Source organism: Eubalaena glacialis, chromosome 13, assembly GCF_028564815.1.
Source record: "Eubalaena glacialis isolate mEubGla1 chromosome 13, mEubGla1.1.hap2.+ XY, whole genome shotgun sequence".
NCBI classification, from domain to species: Eukaryota; Metazoa; Chordata; class Mammalia; order Artiodactyla; family Balaenidae; genus Eubalaena; species Eubalaena glacialis.
The window spans coordinates 27,803,421-27,819,291 of NC_083728.1; the positions used below are offsets into that span (position 1 = coordinate 27,803,421).

A 15,871-nucleotide genomic window follows, 5' to 3' on the forward strand; every position below is an offset into this window, starting at 1 on the left:
CAGAGCACAGGCTCCAGATGCGCAGGCTCAGTAATTGTGGCTCACGGGCCCAGCTGCTCCGCGGCATGTGGGATCTTTCCAGACCAGGGTTCAAACCCGTGTCCCCTGCATTGGCAGGCAGATTCTCAACCACTGCGCCACCAGGGAAGCCCCAGTGATTCTTTTTTAAATCATTTTATTAAGGTATAATTGACATAGAGAAAGCTACAGATATTTAATGTATACAACTTGATGAGTTTGAAGGTAAGTATACACTACTGAAAATTTCACCACAATAATCAAGGCCATAAATTTATCCATGACCTCCAAAAGTTTCTTCCTGCCCCCCCCTTTAAAAATATTGATTTCCCTTTTGTGGTGAGAGCAATTAACATAAGATCTACCCTCCCGGCAAGTTTTTTTTTTTTTATTCTGTAAAACATTTTTTTTTTAATTTTTGAATTTTGTTTTATTTTTTTATACAGCAGGTTCTTATTATTCATTTTATACATATTAGTGTATATATGTCAATCCCAATCTCCCAGTTCATCACACCCAGCAAGTTTTTAAGTATACATACAACACAATACTAACTACAGGCCCTGTGCTGTACAGATCTCCAGAACTTGTTTGTCTTGTATTACTGAGGCTTTGTACCTTTTGACCAACACCGCCTGTTTTTTGGCTCTTTTTTTATGGTCTCTATTTCTCTGCTGAGAATGTCTGTTTTCCCATTCATTCTAAAGCATCCATCTTTCCCTCACAGCATACTGTTATAATAGCTGCTTTGAAGTCTTTGTCTGAGAATTCCAACATCTGGGTCTTTTCATGGTTTGCATCTATTGATTGTCTTTTGCTTTGGGAATTGGTTGGATGTTCCTTATTGAGTAACTTTTTATTGTCTCCTGGACATTTTCAATATTATCTTCTGGGACTCTGGGTACTGTTAAAAAGCCTCTGGAAATTTGTTCTTTTTTAGTAGCAGGCAAACCTGGTTAGGTGCAGACTGCATGTTCTATGTCACCTGCTGCAGGCAGTGATTCTAATATCAGTTTTACTTTCAAAGCTTTGCTATGTGGTTTGGGTCTGCCTGGTGCAGGGGTTAGTCTGGGATATGGGCAGTGGTTTACATGGTGTCAGTACTCAAAGCTTTGCTCACCTTCTTGGGGTGTCTTCCGTACAGGCTCAGCTTGGGGTTGAGCCCAGGACTTGTGTTGGTTCATACACAGAATTAGAGGGTTTCATTCATCCATTCTCTCCTCTCCAGGATTTTATCTACATTATCTGGCTCTACAGGCCCGTTTTTTCTGGTCCTCTGGTCTGAAATATGAAGTTCTCTCAGAGTTCTAACCACCAGCACTGTCACCACTGGGCCTGCCCCTGGAGCAAAGCAGCAAGAGAAAAGACAGAAAACTGAGGATTCGCCCCACAGTATTTATACTCAGGGGTCCCTTTTCCAAGTTCTTTTCTCCAGCAGGTGGGTTTTCTCAAGACTTTTTTCTCAACGACTTTGGGAACTGCAGAGCAGACTGGGGCTGAGAGCAAAGATTAAATAAAAATAATAACAAGGAGGGCTTCCCTGGTGGCACAGTGGTTAAGAATCCTCCTGCCAATGCAGGGGACACGGGTTTGAGCCCTGGTCCAGGAAGATCCCATACGCCACAGAGCAACTAAGCCCGTGCACCACAACTACTGAGCCTGAGCTCTAGAGCCTGTGAGCCACAACTACTGAGCCCACGTTCTGCAACTACTGAGCCCGTGTTCTGCAACTACTGAAGCCCGCGCCCCTAGAGCCCATGCTTTGCAACAAGAGAAGCCACCGCAATGAGAAGCCCGCGCACCGCAACGAAGACCCAACACAGCCAAAAATAAATAAATAAAATAAATAAATAAATACTTTTTAAAAATTAAAAAAAATAATAATAATACCAAGGAATTCTTCACACTCTCCAGCTTCCGGAGGTCCATTTTCCCCGTTCTTTGGCCAGAATGTTGGGCTTCTCTATGGGAGTTTTTGCTGCTCATGTCAGATGTGCAGTTTCCTGAACTCAGAGTACCCTGGGTCTAAGCAAGAAGATACAGGAAGAACATCTACCAGGAAACTTACTACTGCTGTGTGGGTTGTTCTTCATATTTTGACTTTTCACTCCAATCTGCTCTCTATTATTTACAGTGTTCTTTCTTATTTATTTATTTATTTATTTATTTTTGGCTGTGTTGGGTCTTCGTTGCTGCACACTGGCTTTCTCTAGTTGCGGCGAGCTGGGACTACTCTTCATTGCAGTGAGCGGGCTTCTCATTGCAGTGGCTTCTCTTGTTGCGGAGCACAGGCTCTAGGCACGTGGGCTCAGTAGTTGTGGCGCATGGGCTTCGTTGCTCCGCGGCATGTGGGATCCTCCTGGACCAGGACTCGAACCTGTGTCCCCCTGCATTGGCAGGCAGATTCTTAACACTGCGCCACCAGAGAATGGCTTTCTTAAGTAGTTGCTTTTTGTATTTGTCCAGAGTTTTTAGCTGTAACCAATGGGAGAGTTGGGCTGTAGGAGGCTTACTCCAGCTTAGCCTTCATTCTCTCTCTTTTTTATTTTAATGTTTTTTTCTTCCTTTTGAGGTAATTTTAGACTTACAGAAGTTGCAAAACTAGTACAGAGTTCCTGTATGTCCTATGCCCAGCTTTCCCTTTTGCCAGCATCTTACATAATGATAGAACCCTTATCAGAACTAAGAAATTAACCTTGGATATTACTATTAACTAAAGTTCTAACAACAGAAGTTATTTGGGTTTCATCAGTTTGCCTATTAATGTCCTTTTTCTGTTCTGGGATCCAGTCCAGGAAGGATCCCACATCATATTCGGTTGTCATGTCTCCTTAGTCCCCTCCAATTTGGACAGTTCCTCTGTCCTTCCATCTTTTTCATGATCTTGACACATTTGAAGAATACTAGCCAGCTCTTTTGTAGACTGTCCGTCAATTTGGGTTTGTCGGAGGTTTTCTCATGATCAAATTGAGGTTACGCGTTTTTTGGGGAAAACACCACAGAAGTGACATATGCCCAAGACTTCGTGAGGTTGATATGTATAACTGGTGATGTCACCTTGATCACTTGTTTAGGGTGGTGTCTGCTGGATTGATATTAAAATTAATATTTTACTCTTTGTAATTATTAAATACATTAAGGGGGATACTTTGAAACTGTGAAAATATCCTGTTTCTGCTTAAAGTCTGACCCCCTGAATTTAGCATCCTTTAGTGGATTGTTACCTTTACAGTCAGTACTTTAAGAAATTACAATCATAATGATGATGATGATGAATTGGATCCCAGAAGATTACTTGCCAGCCATGTACCTGGAACTTATTTTTCCTCTTGGAACCTCAGCTTTCTTATTTATAAAGTGAGATAATTATGAATCTGACCTCACTGGGTTGTGGAGGTGTTGAAATGAGATACTGGCAGCAAAACACCTAGCAGAGGGCTTGACACATAGGTATCTTGGGATGGGGCTGTCCTTGTCAGAGGACTGAACTGCAGGAGAGAGGGCTGTGTGTCCTTGTTGGGAGATAACAGTATAGAGCAAGGAGGTGCTCTGCAGGCACTGAGCAGGAATGATCTTAGAGAAATCCCTGGAATTGTCTGTGATCAAGAAGCAGTTGAGGGACTTCCATCGTGGCGCAGTGGATAAGACTCTACGCTCCCAATGCAGGGGGTCTGGTTTTGATCCCTGGTCAGGGAACTAGATCCCACATGCGTGCCACAACTAAGAGTTCATATGCCACAACTAAGGAGCCCATGTGCCTCAACTAAGACCTGGCACAACCAAATAAATAAATAAATATTAAAAAAAAAAAGAAGCAGTTGAGGGGACTTGTTTCTGGAGGTCAGGTAGAGAGCCTGGGAAAGTTCCCAAACTGGACCAGCTTTCTGGAGGAAGTGACTTCAGATAAAGGAGGCTTGAAAGACATCATTGGAAGGAACTTATGCAAAGCCTAGAGGCTGGACCATAGAAGAGAGGTCATGGCAGGTGGGCACTTACTGGAGAGGCCCTGATGCCCCAGTGGGCTTTGGTGATCAAAGCAACTCTCAGTACCCACTTCCAGAGCTAGGGACTGGGCTGCCAGGGGATGGCAGGAACTTGGGTGCCCCTCTTCCCAATGCCAAGGTATCTGCAGGATTGTCCCCAAAACTCCACCCAGCAGGGTGAATCGAGCTGGAGCCGAGTATAGTGTGTGTACCTCTATTCATCCACGCTGTCTTTCATTCAACAAGTATTTACTGAGCACCAATTGTATGCCAGGCTTTGTGCTGGACAGAGGTCATACAGCAGAGAACAAAGCAGCCCATGGAGCCCCCATCCTAGAGAAAGGAGTCACAATAAACAAGGGAACAAACACACAAGATTGTTTTGGTTTTATATTGTTTGGTAACAACTACTCCAAAACTTTGTGTCTTAAGACAACAGCCATTTTATTACATCTCACAGATTCTATGGATCAGGAATTCAGGCAGGGCTTGGTTGGGCAATTCTTCTGCTCCCTGTGGCGTCAACTGTGGTCACTCAGTGGGATTCAGCCGACAGACGGGTTAGTCCAGAGGATCCAAGATAGCTTCATGTAGACCTGAATGACTGGATGGCTGAGCTCAGCTGGCAGTGTCATTGGGAGTGCCTGCCCGTGGCTTTGCCAGCAGGATGGTCTCATGGCAGGCTTACCTTGCTGCTGCTTCCTCCAGAGTGAGTGCCCAGGAAAACCAGACGGAGGCTGAAAGCCCTTTCCTAATCTAGCCTTGGAAGTCATGTAACATCAATTGCTGTAAACTGTTGGTCAAAGCAGTCACAGAAACCCATCCAGGTTCACAGGGAGGGGACACAGACCCACCTATCAATGGAAGGAATAATTGTGGCCATTTAAAAAAACTGCCACAAGGATAATAAGTTGTTCTAAGTGCAACGAGTCCAGAGAGGTTAAGCAGATTTCCCCATGGACAATTACAATTAGATGTGAATGGTGCTAGGAAGGAAACAGAAAACAGGGTGAAAGGCAGGGAATGAAAGGAGATGGTGGGAATTCCCTGGTGGTCCAGTGGTTAAGACTCTGTGCTCCCAATGCAGGGGCCTGCGTTCGATCCCTGGTCAGGGAACTAGATCCCGCATGCATGCTGCAACTTAAGACCTGGCACAGCCAAATAAACAAATAAATAATTTTTTTTTTTTAAAAAGAAAGGAGATGTTATGGTCAGGAAGACCCCTCTGATGGAACATTTGGGCTGAGACCTGAGTGACAAGAATGTTTATTTGTGGGGCGTAAAATTTCAGGCAACAGGCACAGCACATGCAAAGGCCTTCCAGTCAGGGAAGAGTAATTGGAAAGTGACCAAAGTGACAGGAGAGCAGTGAGGTAAGTGCAGGCGAGTGGGAGGACACAGGCAGGAGCCAGGCCTTACTGTGCCTTGTGAGCTGTGGTACAGAATTAGGATTATATTCTAAGAGCAACTGGAAGGTACAGGAGACTCTTAAGCAGGCAAGTGATATGTTCTGCCTACATTTTAGAAAGATCCCTCTGGCTGCCATGTGGAGAATGTGGGGGGGACAATGCTAGAAGCAGGGAGACCAACGAGGGAGCTACTGCAATGTCCAGGTGAGAGGTAATGGAAACCAGGGGGATGGGTAGAAATGCGTGGATTTGGGATGCATTTAGGAGGTTAGAATTGGCAGGACTTGGAGATGGAGTGAATGTGTGTGTGTGTCTGTGGGATGGTTTCCAAGGAGTATCCTTGTTTCTACTTTGTCCACAATTCTAAAAACAGCCCAGAAGACAATTTTAACGATGAAATAGTCTTGCTAATCCTCAAAATGGGGAAGCCAAGGCTGGGGACGCTGGGCAAGTCACTTAACCTCTCTGGGTTTTCCTTTTCTTATCTCTACAGTGAGTGTGTTGGGTTAAGTGGTATGTAAGGGACTTCCCAGTTCTGACTCCTCTGTTTAATCAAAATAGACTCCAGTCCAACCTAGTAACATTTAAACTGTGTATGTCCTGTGATGCAGCCATCTCCGTCACATACATCTTCACTGGGAGATATGCACAAGGACATTCAGAGCAGCCCTGCTGATAATAGCAAAAACAATGAAACAACCCAAAGGTCCATCAACAGAGGATTGGGTAAATAAATCACATTATAGGGACTTCCTTGGCAGTCCAGTGATTAAGACTCCCCGCTTCCACTGCAGGGGTTGTGGGTTCGATCCCTTGTTGGGGAACTAAGATCCTGCATGAGGAGCAGCACGGCCAAAAAAAAAAAAAAATCACATTATAGAATACTATACGCAGTGAAAAGTGAGTGAACTAAGGCTACGCACATCAATGTGGATGGCTCTAGTGTAATTCATATTGCATGAGAAAAGCAAGTGACAGAAAACTACACACAGTATGATTCTATTTATTTATTTTTTAGTATGATTCTATAAGAGACAAAACCAGGTAAAATTAAGCAATAGATTATTTAAGGATGCATACTGGTATGTATGTGGAAAAAAATAAAAGAAAAACAAATGATTAAATAACACAAAGTTCTGAATAGTGGTAATGTCTTTACAGGGAGAGTGGGGATTTTATCCAGAGGGGCACCGAAAGATTTAATATTCTATTTCTTAAGCAGGGTGGCTGATACTTAAGTGTTTATTTTATTATTGTCTTTAAACTGTATGCATTCGTGATATGTACCGTTTTGTATGTATAATACATTTCACAATTTTAAAAAATGTCAAGAATTTGCCTAAGATCTCCTCCTCTTGTGGATGAGGGAATGAGGCTCAGAGGGGGCTGTCATACAGCAAGGAAGAAGGAAGAGTATGAAAGAATGGGGGAAAGAGTAACTAAGGCCCTGATCAGAGCAGGAGCTGGGTGGAGATTTCTGGATTCGTCGCCTGCTGTGTACATGTACGCAGACACACAGTCACATACCAGACACAGAAATCACAGTTCTGGCTGCAGTTCCCAGACAGTCCGCCAGAGGCCGCCAAGGCACCAGCCTTCGCCGCCCTCGGGAACCAGGCCTGGTTTCTCGCCGGCGCTGGCGCAGTTCTGGGTCTTCCCGGCAAGGGGGGGCCAGTGGTCCGAGAAAGGGCGGAGCGGGCAGGGCGCCCAGGTTTGCTGTGAGCTGAGTGAGTTCAGCTGTGCTGGAGCGGGCTGATCCACCCAGCTCTTCTCTGCCGCTCAGAGATCGGGTCTCAAGCTGAAAAAATGAACAACCGAGTAGACATGATTCTGCTCCGCCTCCAGCAGCCTTGTCTTCAAGCTTGGATCCTGTTGCACGCCCTCTGCATATACAGGAGAGAATCTAGGTTTTGTGGGCCTAGATTTTTGCAATCTAGGCACATCTTGCAAATTTTACAAAAATACACCCACACAAAGCAAACAAACAAACAAAACCCCACATAACTCATTGCTAGGACTCCTTCCAGATGTGAAGACTTGAAATGTAAGCTTCAGTCATTTCAGGGTAAATCCACCTCTGATTATGCTTATGCATATTTATTTACTGTCTGTCTTCTTCCACTAGGAACGTAAATTCCAATAGGGCAAGGATTTTTATCTAAATTCTTAGCTCCTGCAACCCGCTCCTAGCACAGGTAGAAACTTTGTAACTACCCTTGAACTTTGTTGACCCTTGAACAATGCGTGGGTTAGGGACACCGACCCGACGCAGTGAAAATCCGCGTGTAGTTTATACTCAGCTCTCCTTATCGGGGATTCCGCATCCGTGGTTCTGCATCAGAGGTTTCAGCCAACCCCCGATCTTGTAGTCCTGTAGTGCAGCGGTCCCCAACATTTTCGGCACCAGGGACCGGTTTCGTGGAAGACAATTTTTCCACGGACCGGGGAGGGGCGGGGGGATGGTTCAGGAGGTAATGCCAGCGATGGTTCAGGCGGTAATGCGAGCGTGGGGAGCCGCAGACGAAGCTTCGCTGGCTTGCCCGCCGCTCACCTCCTGCTGAGCGGCCCGGTTCCTAACAGGCCCAGGACAGGTACCGGTCTGCGGCCCGGGTGTTGGGGACCCCTGCTGTAGTGTTTACTATTGAAAAAAATCCGTTTATAAGTGGACTCCGTGCAGGTCAAAACCACATTGTTCAAGGGCCAACATGTTTGTTGAATGAACCAGTTGGGGCTGGTACAGTTTTCCAGGTAGAGATGACAATGGCCTGGCTTGGGTGAGGCTTGAGGAGTGGATGGGACGGGGATGATGTCACTGAAACCTCAGAACAGTGGCTGTAACACCCATTTTAAAGCTGAGGATGCTGAAGGCCAGGGAGGTGGCAAGTGCCAATCAGAAGTGGCACTGGACCTAGAAGCCGAGTCCCCCTTCCCTTGCCCCCTCTTGGCCTGCAGCATTGCCCTCCCCGCCAGCTATGCCTTGCACAAGGCCCTGATGCAACCCTGTAAGGCCCGCGGTGCCCCTCTTGGGGGCAGCGCTGGGAAATCCATTTTGCAAGAGTTGGGGCAGGAAGCGCCAGCCAGGGCGGGTCCCGGGAAGATAAGAACACCCCGCCACCTTGTGCGCCTCCAGGCCTTTTGATTTCCTCTCTTCCGTTCCCTTCCCTTTCCCGGAAAGCGGCGCCGGGACCCTGGCTGGGCCATGACTCACCTTTCCCTCTGGCAGTCAGGCTGGACTCCCAGGCCCAACTGTCAATGGAAAAGCCTTGCAGTGTGTGACCTGGACAGCCGGGAGCCCTCCCTGGGTGCAGTCCCTGGGACTCAATAAGAGTAGCTGGTGTGAGGAAAGGTTTTACCCCTGAGTCTTAGGCTCAGGAGGCAATGTTGGGGGGCGGGGAGGCGGCTCCAGGGGCACTTTGAGGTCTGGGTGACTCAAATTGGCAGGTGTAAGGTTGGTGTTTGCGCATGAAACCCCCTTGACCTCTGTGGAGGGGGGCATGTGCATCCAGAGGTCAGGGCCTAGTGATCCCTAGCCACCAGGACCCAAGCAGACGTGTCCACAGTTTGGTTGGTCACTACCTGGTTCAAGACCTGTGCCCCACTGTGGGGCCTGTCTTCTCAGAACCAGGTCACATTGGACCTGGCCCAGGACCTCTTAGAGGAAGAGAGAGCCTGGGCCGTTTCCATCTTTCAAGGCTCTCGTTAGATTTTTTAAAATTAAGAAATGCCAAAACATGAGTTGCAAAAATTGTGATATGCATTATGTCTTGCATTTTTCCAGTTTATGTGTTTAAAACAAAAATATATAATGACCCGGTGTGATTTCAATTGGAAATAAGATGAAAAAGCTAAATTGGGTGCCGCAGAGCAACTAAGCCTGGGTGCCACAACTACTGAGCCTGCGTTCTAGAGCCCAAGAGCCACAACTACTGAGCCCACGTGCCACAACTACTGAAACCCACGTGCCTAGAGCCCATGCTCCGCAACAAGAGAAGCCACTGTAATGAGAAGCCCACGCACCACAATGAGGAGTAGCCCCCCCTCGCCGCAACTAGGGAAAGCCCGCGTGCAGCAACGAAGACCCAAAGCAGTCAAAAATAAAAAATAAATACATTAAAAAACAAAAACAGATTTTAAAAAATTCATTCCTATTTTAAAAGAAAAAAAATAGCTCAATTAGACGTCCTGTGGGAACGTGAAGCCCCTCAGAAGCCTGGTTTCCAGAAAGTTCTAAGTCAGTCCCTGTGTGGCCTTGGGTGGGTCACTTCACTTCTCTGATGTCTCCCTTTTCTCATCTGAAAAGTAGGAATAGCGGTGGGTTCACACACCTGATAGGGCTCATGAGACAATCCCCTTAGTGAGGGCACAAAACATTTTATACCAACATATACCGAGTGTCTACACTGAGCCAGTCCTGGTGCCAAGCTTTCCATTCACATCCCTTCAATTGATCCTTGAGGCTGAGGTTCTGGAGCCCATTTCCGAGATGAGAAAATGGAGGCTCAGACAGGCGAAGTGAGGCGCATCAAGGCTGATTCAGAGGCAGTGTTCTACCAGCCTCCCTACTAAAATGTTACCTTACCTTTACTGTTGTGCTGCTGTTGTTGCTATTATTAAAATGAGCATGTGATAGCATTGCCCCCTTACAGCTGTGAGGATTAACCAAATTAATTTTGAGTTTAGTATAGTACCCGGCACAGAATAAGCGCTCTAGAAGTGTTTGTTAAAGAAAAGAAAAAAATCCTTCAGCTCTTGGGCCCCAAAGCCCTGGAGAGGCAGGGTCCAATGCCCAAGGAACTTTGTCCTGGTTTTTCTCTGCGGTCTCCTCCCCCCCCCACCCCCCCACCCCGCACCGCCCAGCTCCTGCCCCCAGTCGGCAGGGTTAAGGAGTTAATGATTTCCCCAGCGGCGGCCCAAAGGAGCAGGGTTTTGTGTGCTACACACACACACACACACACACGCAGAGAGCAGGGTTTTGAGTGCTGTACACACACACGCAGCAGGGTTTTGCGCGCTGCACACACGCACGCACACACGTGCACACACACACTCTTGCTCTCACACCCCCCGGCGGCCCCCGTCCCCCCCCTCGCCCCTCCCTCCGCGGGGCGCGAGCCTCTTATGCAAGCCGCCGGCGCCCGCCCGTTCCCAGGCCCGGCTGCAGCTGCAGGCGGAGGGGCAGGGCGGGGGCGGCGCGCTGTTTGTCTAGCGCGGCCGTGCCAAAGGCGGCGGGCCCCAGACAGCCAGGCGCCTCCGTACACCTGGGGATGCTCAGGTTAAATAGCTCCGCATTCCTCGGGCCCAGCTGATGGAAACGCTCCCAGGCTGCCGCCGAGCCGGCCTCCAGATGGGCTGGGCCCGGGCCAAAGGGGAAAAGAGGGAAACGTGGAAGCCAGAGTGTGCCTGCACTGCGGGGGAGGTGACCCGGGCCCCCACCCCTCCGGCACAGCCCCTTCCTCTCCTGGAAAAGGGCCGTGCCGTGGGGGAGTACTCGCGGGGACACGCCCACGGCCCGGTGGGTGGGCTGGTAGGCGGGTGGGGGGGGACGCGGGAGGGAGTGGGTGCACACGTGTGCCTCTGAGGACACTGCAAGGACATTCAGGGGACAGTTAATAATTATAATTTATAGCTAGCAAACACTACGTGCTAAGTGCTCTATTTCATTTATTCTCTACAATAATTCTGTGAAGTTAATGCTACAAAACAGTAGCCGGTGGAGAGTTGAGTGGGCAGTAGCGAAGGACACGATTTACCTCCAAATACTGGGCTCTTTGATAGTCTAGAATGTGCTCGGGGAGGGGGTTGATATCTGGCTTATTGTTAGTGCTCAGTAGATGATAGTCTGCATTATTATTATTATTATTATTCAGAATCCTGCCCTTAGCCCCACAGGGATCCATGAAATCCTTTATGTAAAGGGTTTAGAGTACAGTCAGGCTCGTGGTGCTTGGTGCTATTTATTTTATTCTATTTTATTTATTGACAAAATATATTAACAGTCCTTAACTTGTCTCTGGGACAAGTTCTTTGCCTTTTTTGGGGCTCAGTTTCTACCTGTGTAATACCTGGCAACTGCCTGGTAGGGATACTTAAGGGTTGGTGTCCCCAAGGGCCTCACAACTGCCTGGAAAGGTGGTACTTGAACTTTTTAGGAAGGGTTTGCCTGAATAAACCTACCACCCCACCCCCACTCCCAGACCAGCAGAGACCCAGGAATGCCAGCCAATCTACAGAACACACTTAGAAACCCAGTGCAGTTCTGCAGCCCCCAGACACACAAACCCATCCATCAAGCCAGAGCCAGGCCAAGAGCTGCACAGTGCATTTCAGCAGAGCACACCAGCCCAAACAGCTGGAGTTTGCTCACTTATCTGCAGAACACATGTGCTCACATTTGCCCTTGTGCACACATCCCCATGTGTATCCTCATCCACACCCCCAGGCCTGCACACCAACAGATGACCCAGCCCCACAGGGTAACAACCAGTTCACTCATGTCACACACACAGGTCCAGACACTCATATGCACTCCCCCATGAGTACAAACTTTCACACATGTCCAGGCAGATAGGTCCTTGTCAATGACACCTTTTTCCTGCTCAGGAGCTGGAGACTGACTCGCCCACTCCTCCTCAGAGCCCACACAGGAGCCCTGGGGGAGAGAGAAGGTCTGTGAGCTGCTGGCATAGCCAGGCCAGGGTGAGGGGGCCGAGTCCAGACCCAGAGCAGGTGGCCCAGCAGCTGTGCCCAGGCTGGCCCTGCCAACTTGCTCACCCACTTGGACAAGCCTGGAGCCCGTGGGGGAGGCACCTCCTACAGGGGAATGGGGCAAGATGGAAGTCCTGCCCCCGACAAGCTGAGGTTCTGGGAAAGTCCCTTTCCTGTGGGTCTGGCTTCACCCATTTCGGCCAAGATGCAGGTGGTCCGGTGACCTGGTTCTCCAATGTAACTGACTTGTTGAATACTCTTCAACCCAGAGGGGGCCTTGGCAGGTTGATCTGCATTTAACAACCTCCCCAGGTGACCCATATGACCCAATGACCACTTTGAGAAACCCTAAAAGTCTAAAGGATTTAATTTTATGACACTAGGGAGCGGGGAAATGGCCAGGGATGGGGGGAAAGAATAGACTTTAAAGACACGGGAAACACTCATTTCAGGTCAGTAAAAGCGACAGTCCAGATGTGGGCTTCCAGTCCCCTCCCCCTAGCAGCAGCTGCGAAAAGGGTCAGGGGTCACCCCAGCCCAGACCCCTCCCCTCAATCCAAGAAGTCACTGCAACTTCACCATCGAAAGTATTTGTTTAATAACAACAACCAAAACAAAAACAAAAACAAAACCCACAGAACTATTGTAAAACAATATTCTCAGTCGGTGATCATTGTAATATACAATACAAAGCAATTAATTTCCTCAGAAATCTGAGAAGCACCAAACGTGACCATTTTTTAAAATGTCTGCTTTTCAAAAAATAGAAACACACGGGGGGACTCCCCCAAGTCTCTGGTGGCTGGTGGGCGAGGAGGGAGGGTCAGCCTGCCCTGTCAGTCCCCCAGCCCCGGGCTGGATCCAGCAAGCGCCCAATGGCCGCCGATCTGTCTTGTTCCTCCCCAGCTCCGGCGAGGCGCTTGGAAGGACCAGAGAACAGTTATTCCTCTCGCCCCCTGAAGGGCTGGGGTCCGCCGGTCCCTGAGGGCGGCGCTTCAGCGACACAAAATGCGATCGTCCGCTGGAACGCACGCCGCCTGTGATGAAACGGAGAGAGAAGTGAGACGGGCAGGTTGGAGGGGACAGGGCTGCAAGCCCCTCTTCCCCAGGAAACACGAGAAGGCAGCACCTTTTCCGATCTCCTTGGACATCCTTGAGCAGCTAGGTGCCCGAAAGGATGGGGCGGACATAGGGTCAAGTAACCCCTCCCTCTCTGGGCCTCAGTTTCCCCATCCGTAAAAGGAAAATGATCTCGTACTCCAACTCGGACCTCACCTCTGCCGCCAGGGCGCTGATTTCGCCGTTGAGGGTGCTGAGCGGAGCCCGGGCGGGGAGTCCCCGGCCCCCGGGGGTCCCGACTTGGGATTCCGAGTTCAGCTCCAACTCCAGGTCCCAGATGTAGTCGATGACGTGCTGGAGGATCTCCACCCTGCTTACCTTGCGGTTCTGGGGCAGGGTGGGCACCAGCTCCTTGAGGCGCGAGTAGCATCCGTTCATGTCGTAGAGTAGCACGTTCACCTGCTGCTCGTCTAGCAGAGCGGGCAGGCGCGCCCCGGGGCCGCCGGCGCAGCGCGAGATGGCCACGCTCTGCTCGGACAGGCAGCGCACGACCTCGCCCGCGCCGCCCGCAGTCTTGCCCGCCTTCAGCGCGCAGCTGGGGCCCGCGGCGGCCGCGGCGCTGCCACTGGCGACCTTCATAACTCTGGCGTCTGGGTGAGAGAAGGTGAAGCGGAGAGCAGGCGGACGCCGGGACTGCGGGATGAAGTTGGAACGGTAAAAAGACTGCTGTAGAAAGCTAAATGCCAGCCCCACCGCCCGACTTTTATAGAGACGCCGCGGCGCCCCGCCCCCCACCATGGGGGGCGGTCTCAGACGTTCAAAAACAGCCAATGGGAGGTCCGGAGGCGCGGCCTAGCGCACTTCTGGGTCCCGCCTCCTGCTCTATTTGTGCACCCTCACCGGCGTGGAAAAGGGACCCGAGACTCAAGAACAGAGAGAGTGGGAGGACACGGTGCAAGGTCGCTAGTGGAGGCAAGGGCTGCCTTGGGCTCCTCGGGAAGGAGGCTAAACCGATATTACCAATAACGAAAAGATTCCAAGAATCAGTTTTCCCAGGTTAATTTTCTCACTTTTCCAGCCCCATTTTACAGATGAGGGAAACTGAGGTCCCGATGGAGAAGCAGCTGGATCTGGGTCGCCCAGAGAGCCCAGTACTTGAGCCTGGGCTTCTGGACCCTATTGGAAGATTATCTCTGGGACCCTGATCTCCCAAATATTTGAGCTGAAACTTAAAGCGGGCTCTCCTTTACACTCTGCCCACCGGGGCGGTGTCCTTTCCCAATTCCCAGAGAATGTTGCTGGTTAATGTTCCTGGGACCAGGCGGGCTTACCCAGGCCCCTTGGGATGGGAGCAATTAATTCTGTAAAGTCTTCCTCCAGGATTGGGGACTGGGTCTCTGGGACCTGAACAAGATAGAAGGCGCCCAGAGTGGACTGCCTTCCCTGATTCTCCCCTGGATTTACAGCCCCCTGCAAAAATTCCCCAAATCTGCATCATTAAGCAATTAAAATTTTTTTCTCCCTTTTTGCCTTCCCCCCCAAAGACCTCGGATCAGGGTCTCCCTCCCACGGCGCGGCAGCTGCGGAGCTCGAGTCTCCCCCCTCCCACCCACCCCACTCCCGGGGCTGCTCTGTGTCAGCGTCTGAACAAGCGGCTCAGACCGTTAGACGCCAGGCCCGTGACGTCACCCATTCATAAAACCCGGACGGGCTGTCAGGCTGGCGCCGCGCGGGCGGTCGCCATGGAGACGACAAACCCAGCCCCGGAGGTCCCCAGCTACCCACAGCTCCGCCAGTCACCTGCAGGCCTCGGGTGGGAGGCCTGGGAATGCCCTCCTCGCGGGCGCGGTCGCTGGGCAAGGGTCACCTTACCTCCCCGCCCCACACCTGGGAATCTCTCCACCAGGCCCACAGCTCCGGCCACTTGGGAGGTTTCTTCACCGCCTCCTCCCCACTTCTAGCTTCCAGCTCACGCCTGGGGAAAGAGTTCCGATTCCAACTCTGCTGCTGGATGAATTTAGTTGAGTCTCGGGCCCTCTCTGAGCCCTAACTTCTGCCTGGTATTTCGATAATGACAAAGGTGACGATTTATTGCATTCTTACTTGGTGCCAAGCACTGTGTGAAGAGTTTGCTTTGTCAATTTTATGCGGTCCGCGCCACAACTCTAAGAAGGGAGTTGTTTGGTTTCTTTATACAAAGGAGGAAACCGAGGCTCAAGAAGCTTCCCAGGAGCCAGAGCTGTTGTAATGGCTGCATTATTATAACAAGGGCACTTTATTGTAATGCAGTTCCTTCCTGCCAGGGTAGGCAGTCTGCCTCCCGAGCCCTGGATAGGCTAGAGGCGGGGAAACTGAGGCTCAGAATAGCCATCCAAGGTCACACAGCGTTAGCGGGGCTAAAATTCTGTGCTCACATAGGAGAGGATGATATTATGGCCCTGTTTCCCCCTGCAATTAATTCACTGGGTATCAGCGAGTTTCCTTTTCCCACAGGTTGGGGGAGGGGCCGATAAACTGACCCCCTGCCTCCACATCTGGAAACCAGGAAAGCTGATCAGTGAGACCAGCTTCAAAGGAGAGAGATCACTAATTAACTGGACTCCTCATCCCCTTAGCACTCCCCTACCCCAAACTCTCCAAACTCCCTAGGCCTTGTTTAGCAATCCTCTAATTATTGGAGAGAACTTTTTGCTGTGC

The 15,871-nt window shown here is 50.0% G+C and overlaps 1 protein-coding gene across 1 annotated transcript; it reads right to left on the bottom strand.

Moving 5' to 3' along the window:
- Positions 1–12,679: 12,679 nt before the first annotated feature.
- On the bottom strand, positions 12,680–13,897 carry ID1 (inhibitor of DNA binding 1). The gene is made up of 2 exons (XM_061208760.1): positions 13,391–13,897; positions 12,680–13,152 (listed from the first exon to the last, which is right to left on the bottom strand). Exons 1-2 carry the CDS (start codon positions 13,811–13,813, stop codon positions 13,111–13,113), a joined length of 465 nt encoding a protein of 154 aa, XP_061064743.1. The 5' UTR covers positions 13,814–13,897; the 3' UTR covers positions 12,680–13,110.
- Positions 13,898–15,871: the final 1,974 nt, after the last annotated feature.

Coding starts and splice junctions, on each gene's coding strand:
- ID1 (XM_061208760.1), bottom strand. CDS start 13,813: ATGAAGGTCGCCAGTGGCAGCGCCGCGGCCGCCGCGGGCCCCAGCTGC. Junction 13,153..13,390: donor TCAGCGCCCTGGCGGCAGAG/GTGAGGTCCGAG, acceptor GTTTCATCACAG/GCGGCGTGCGTTCCAGCGGA.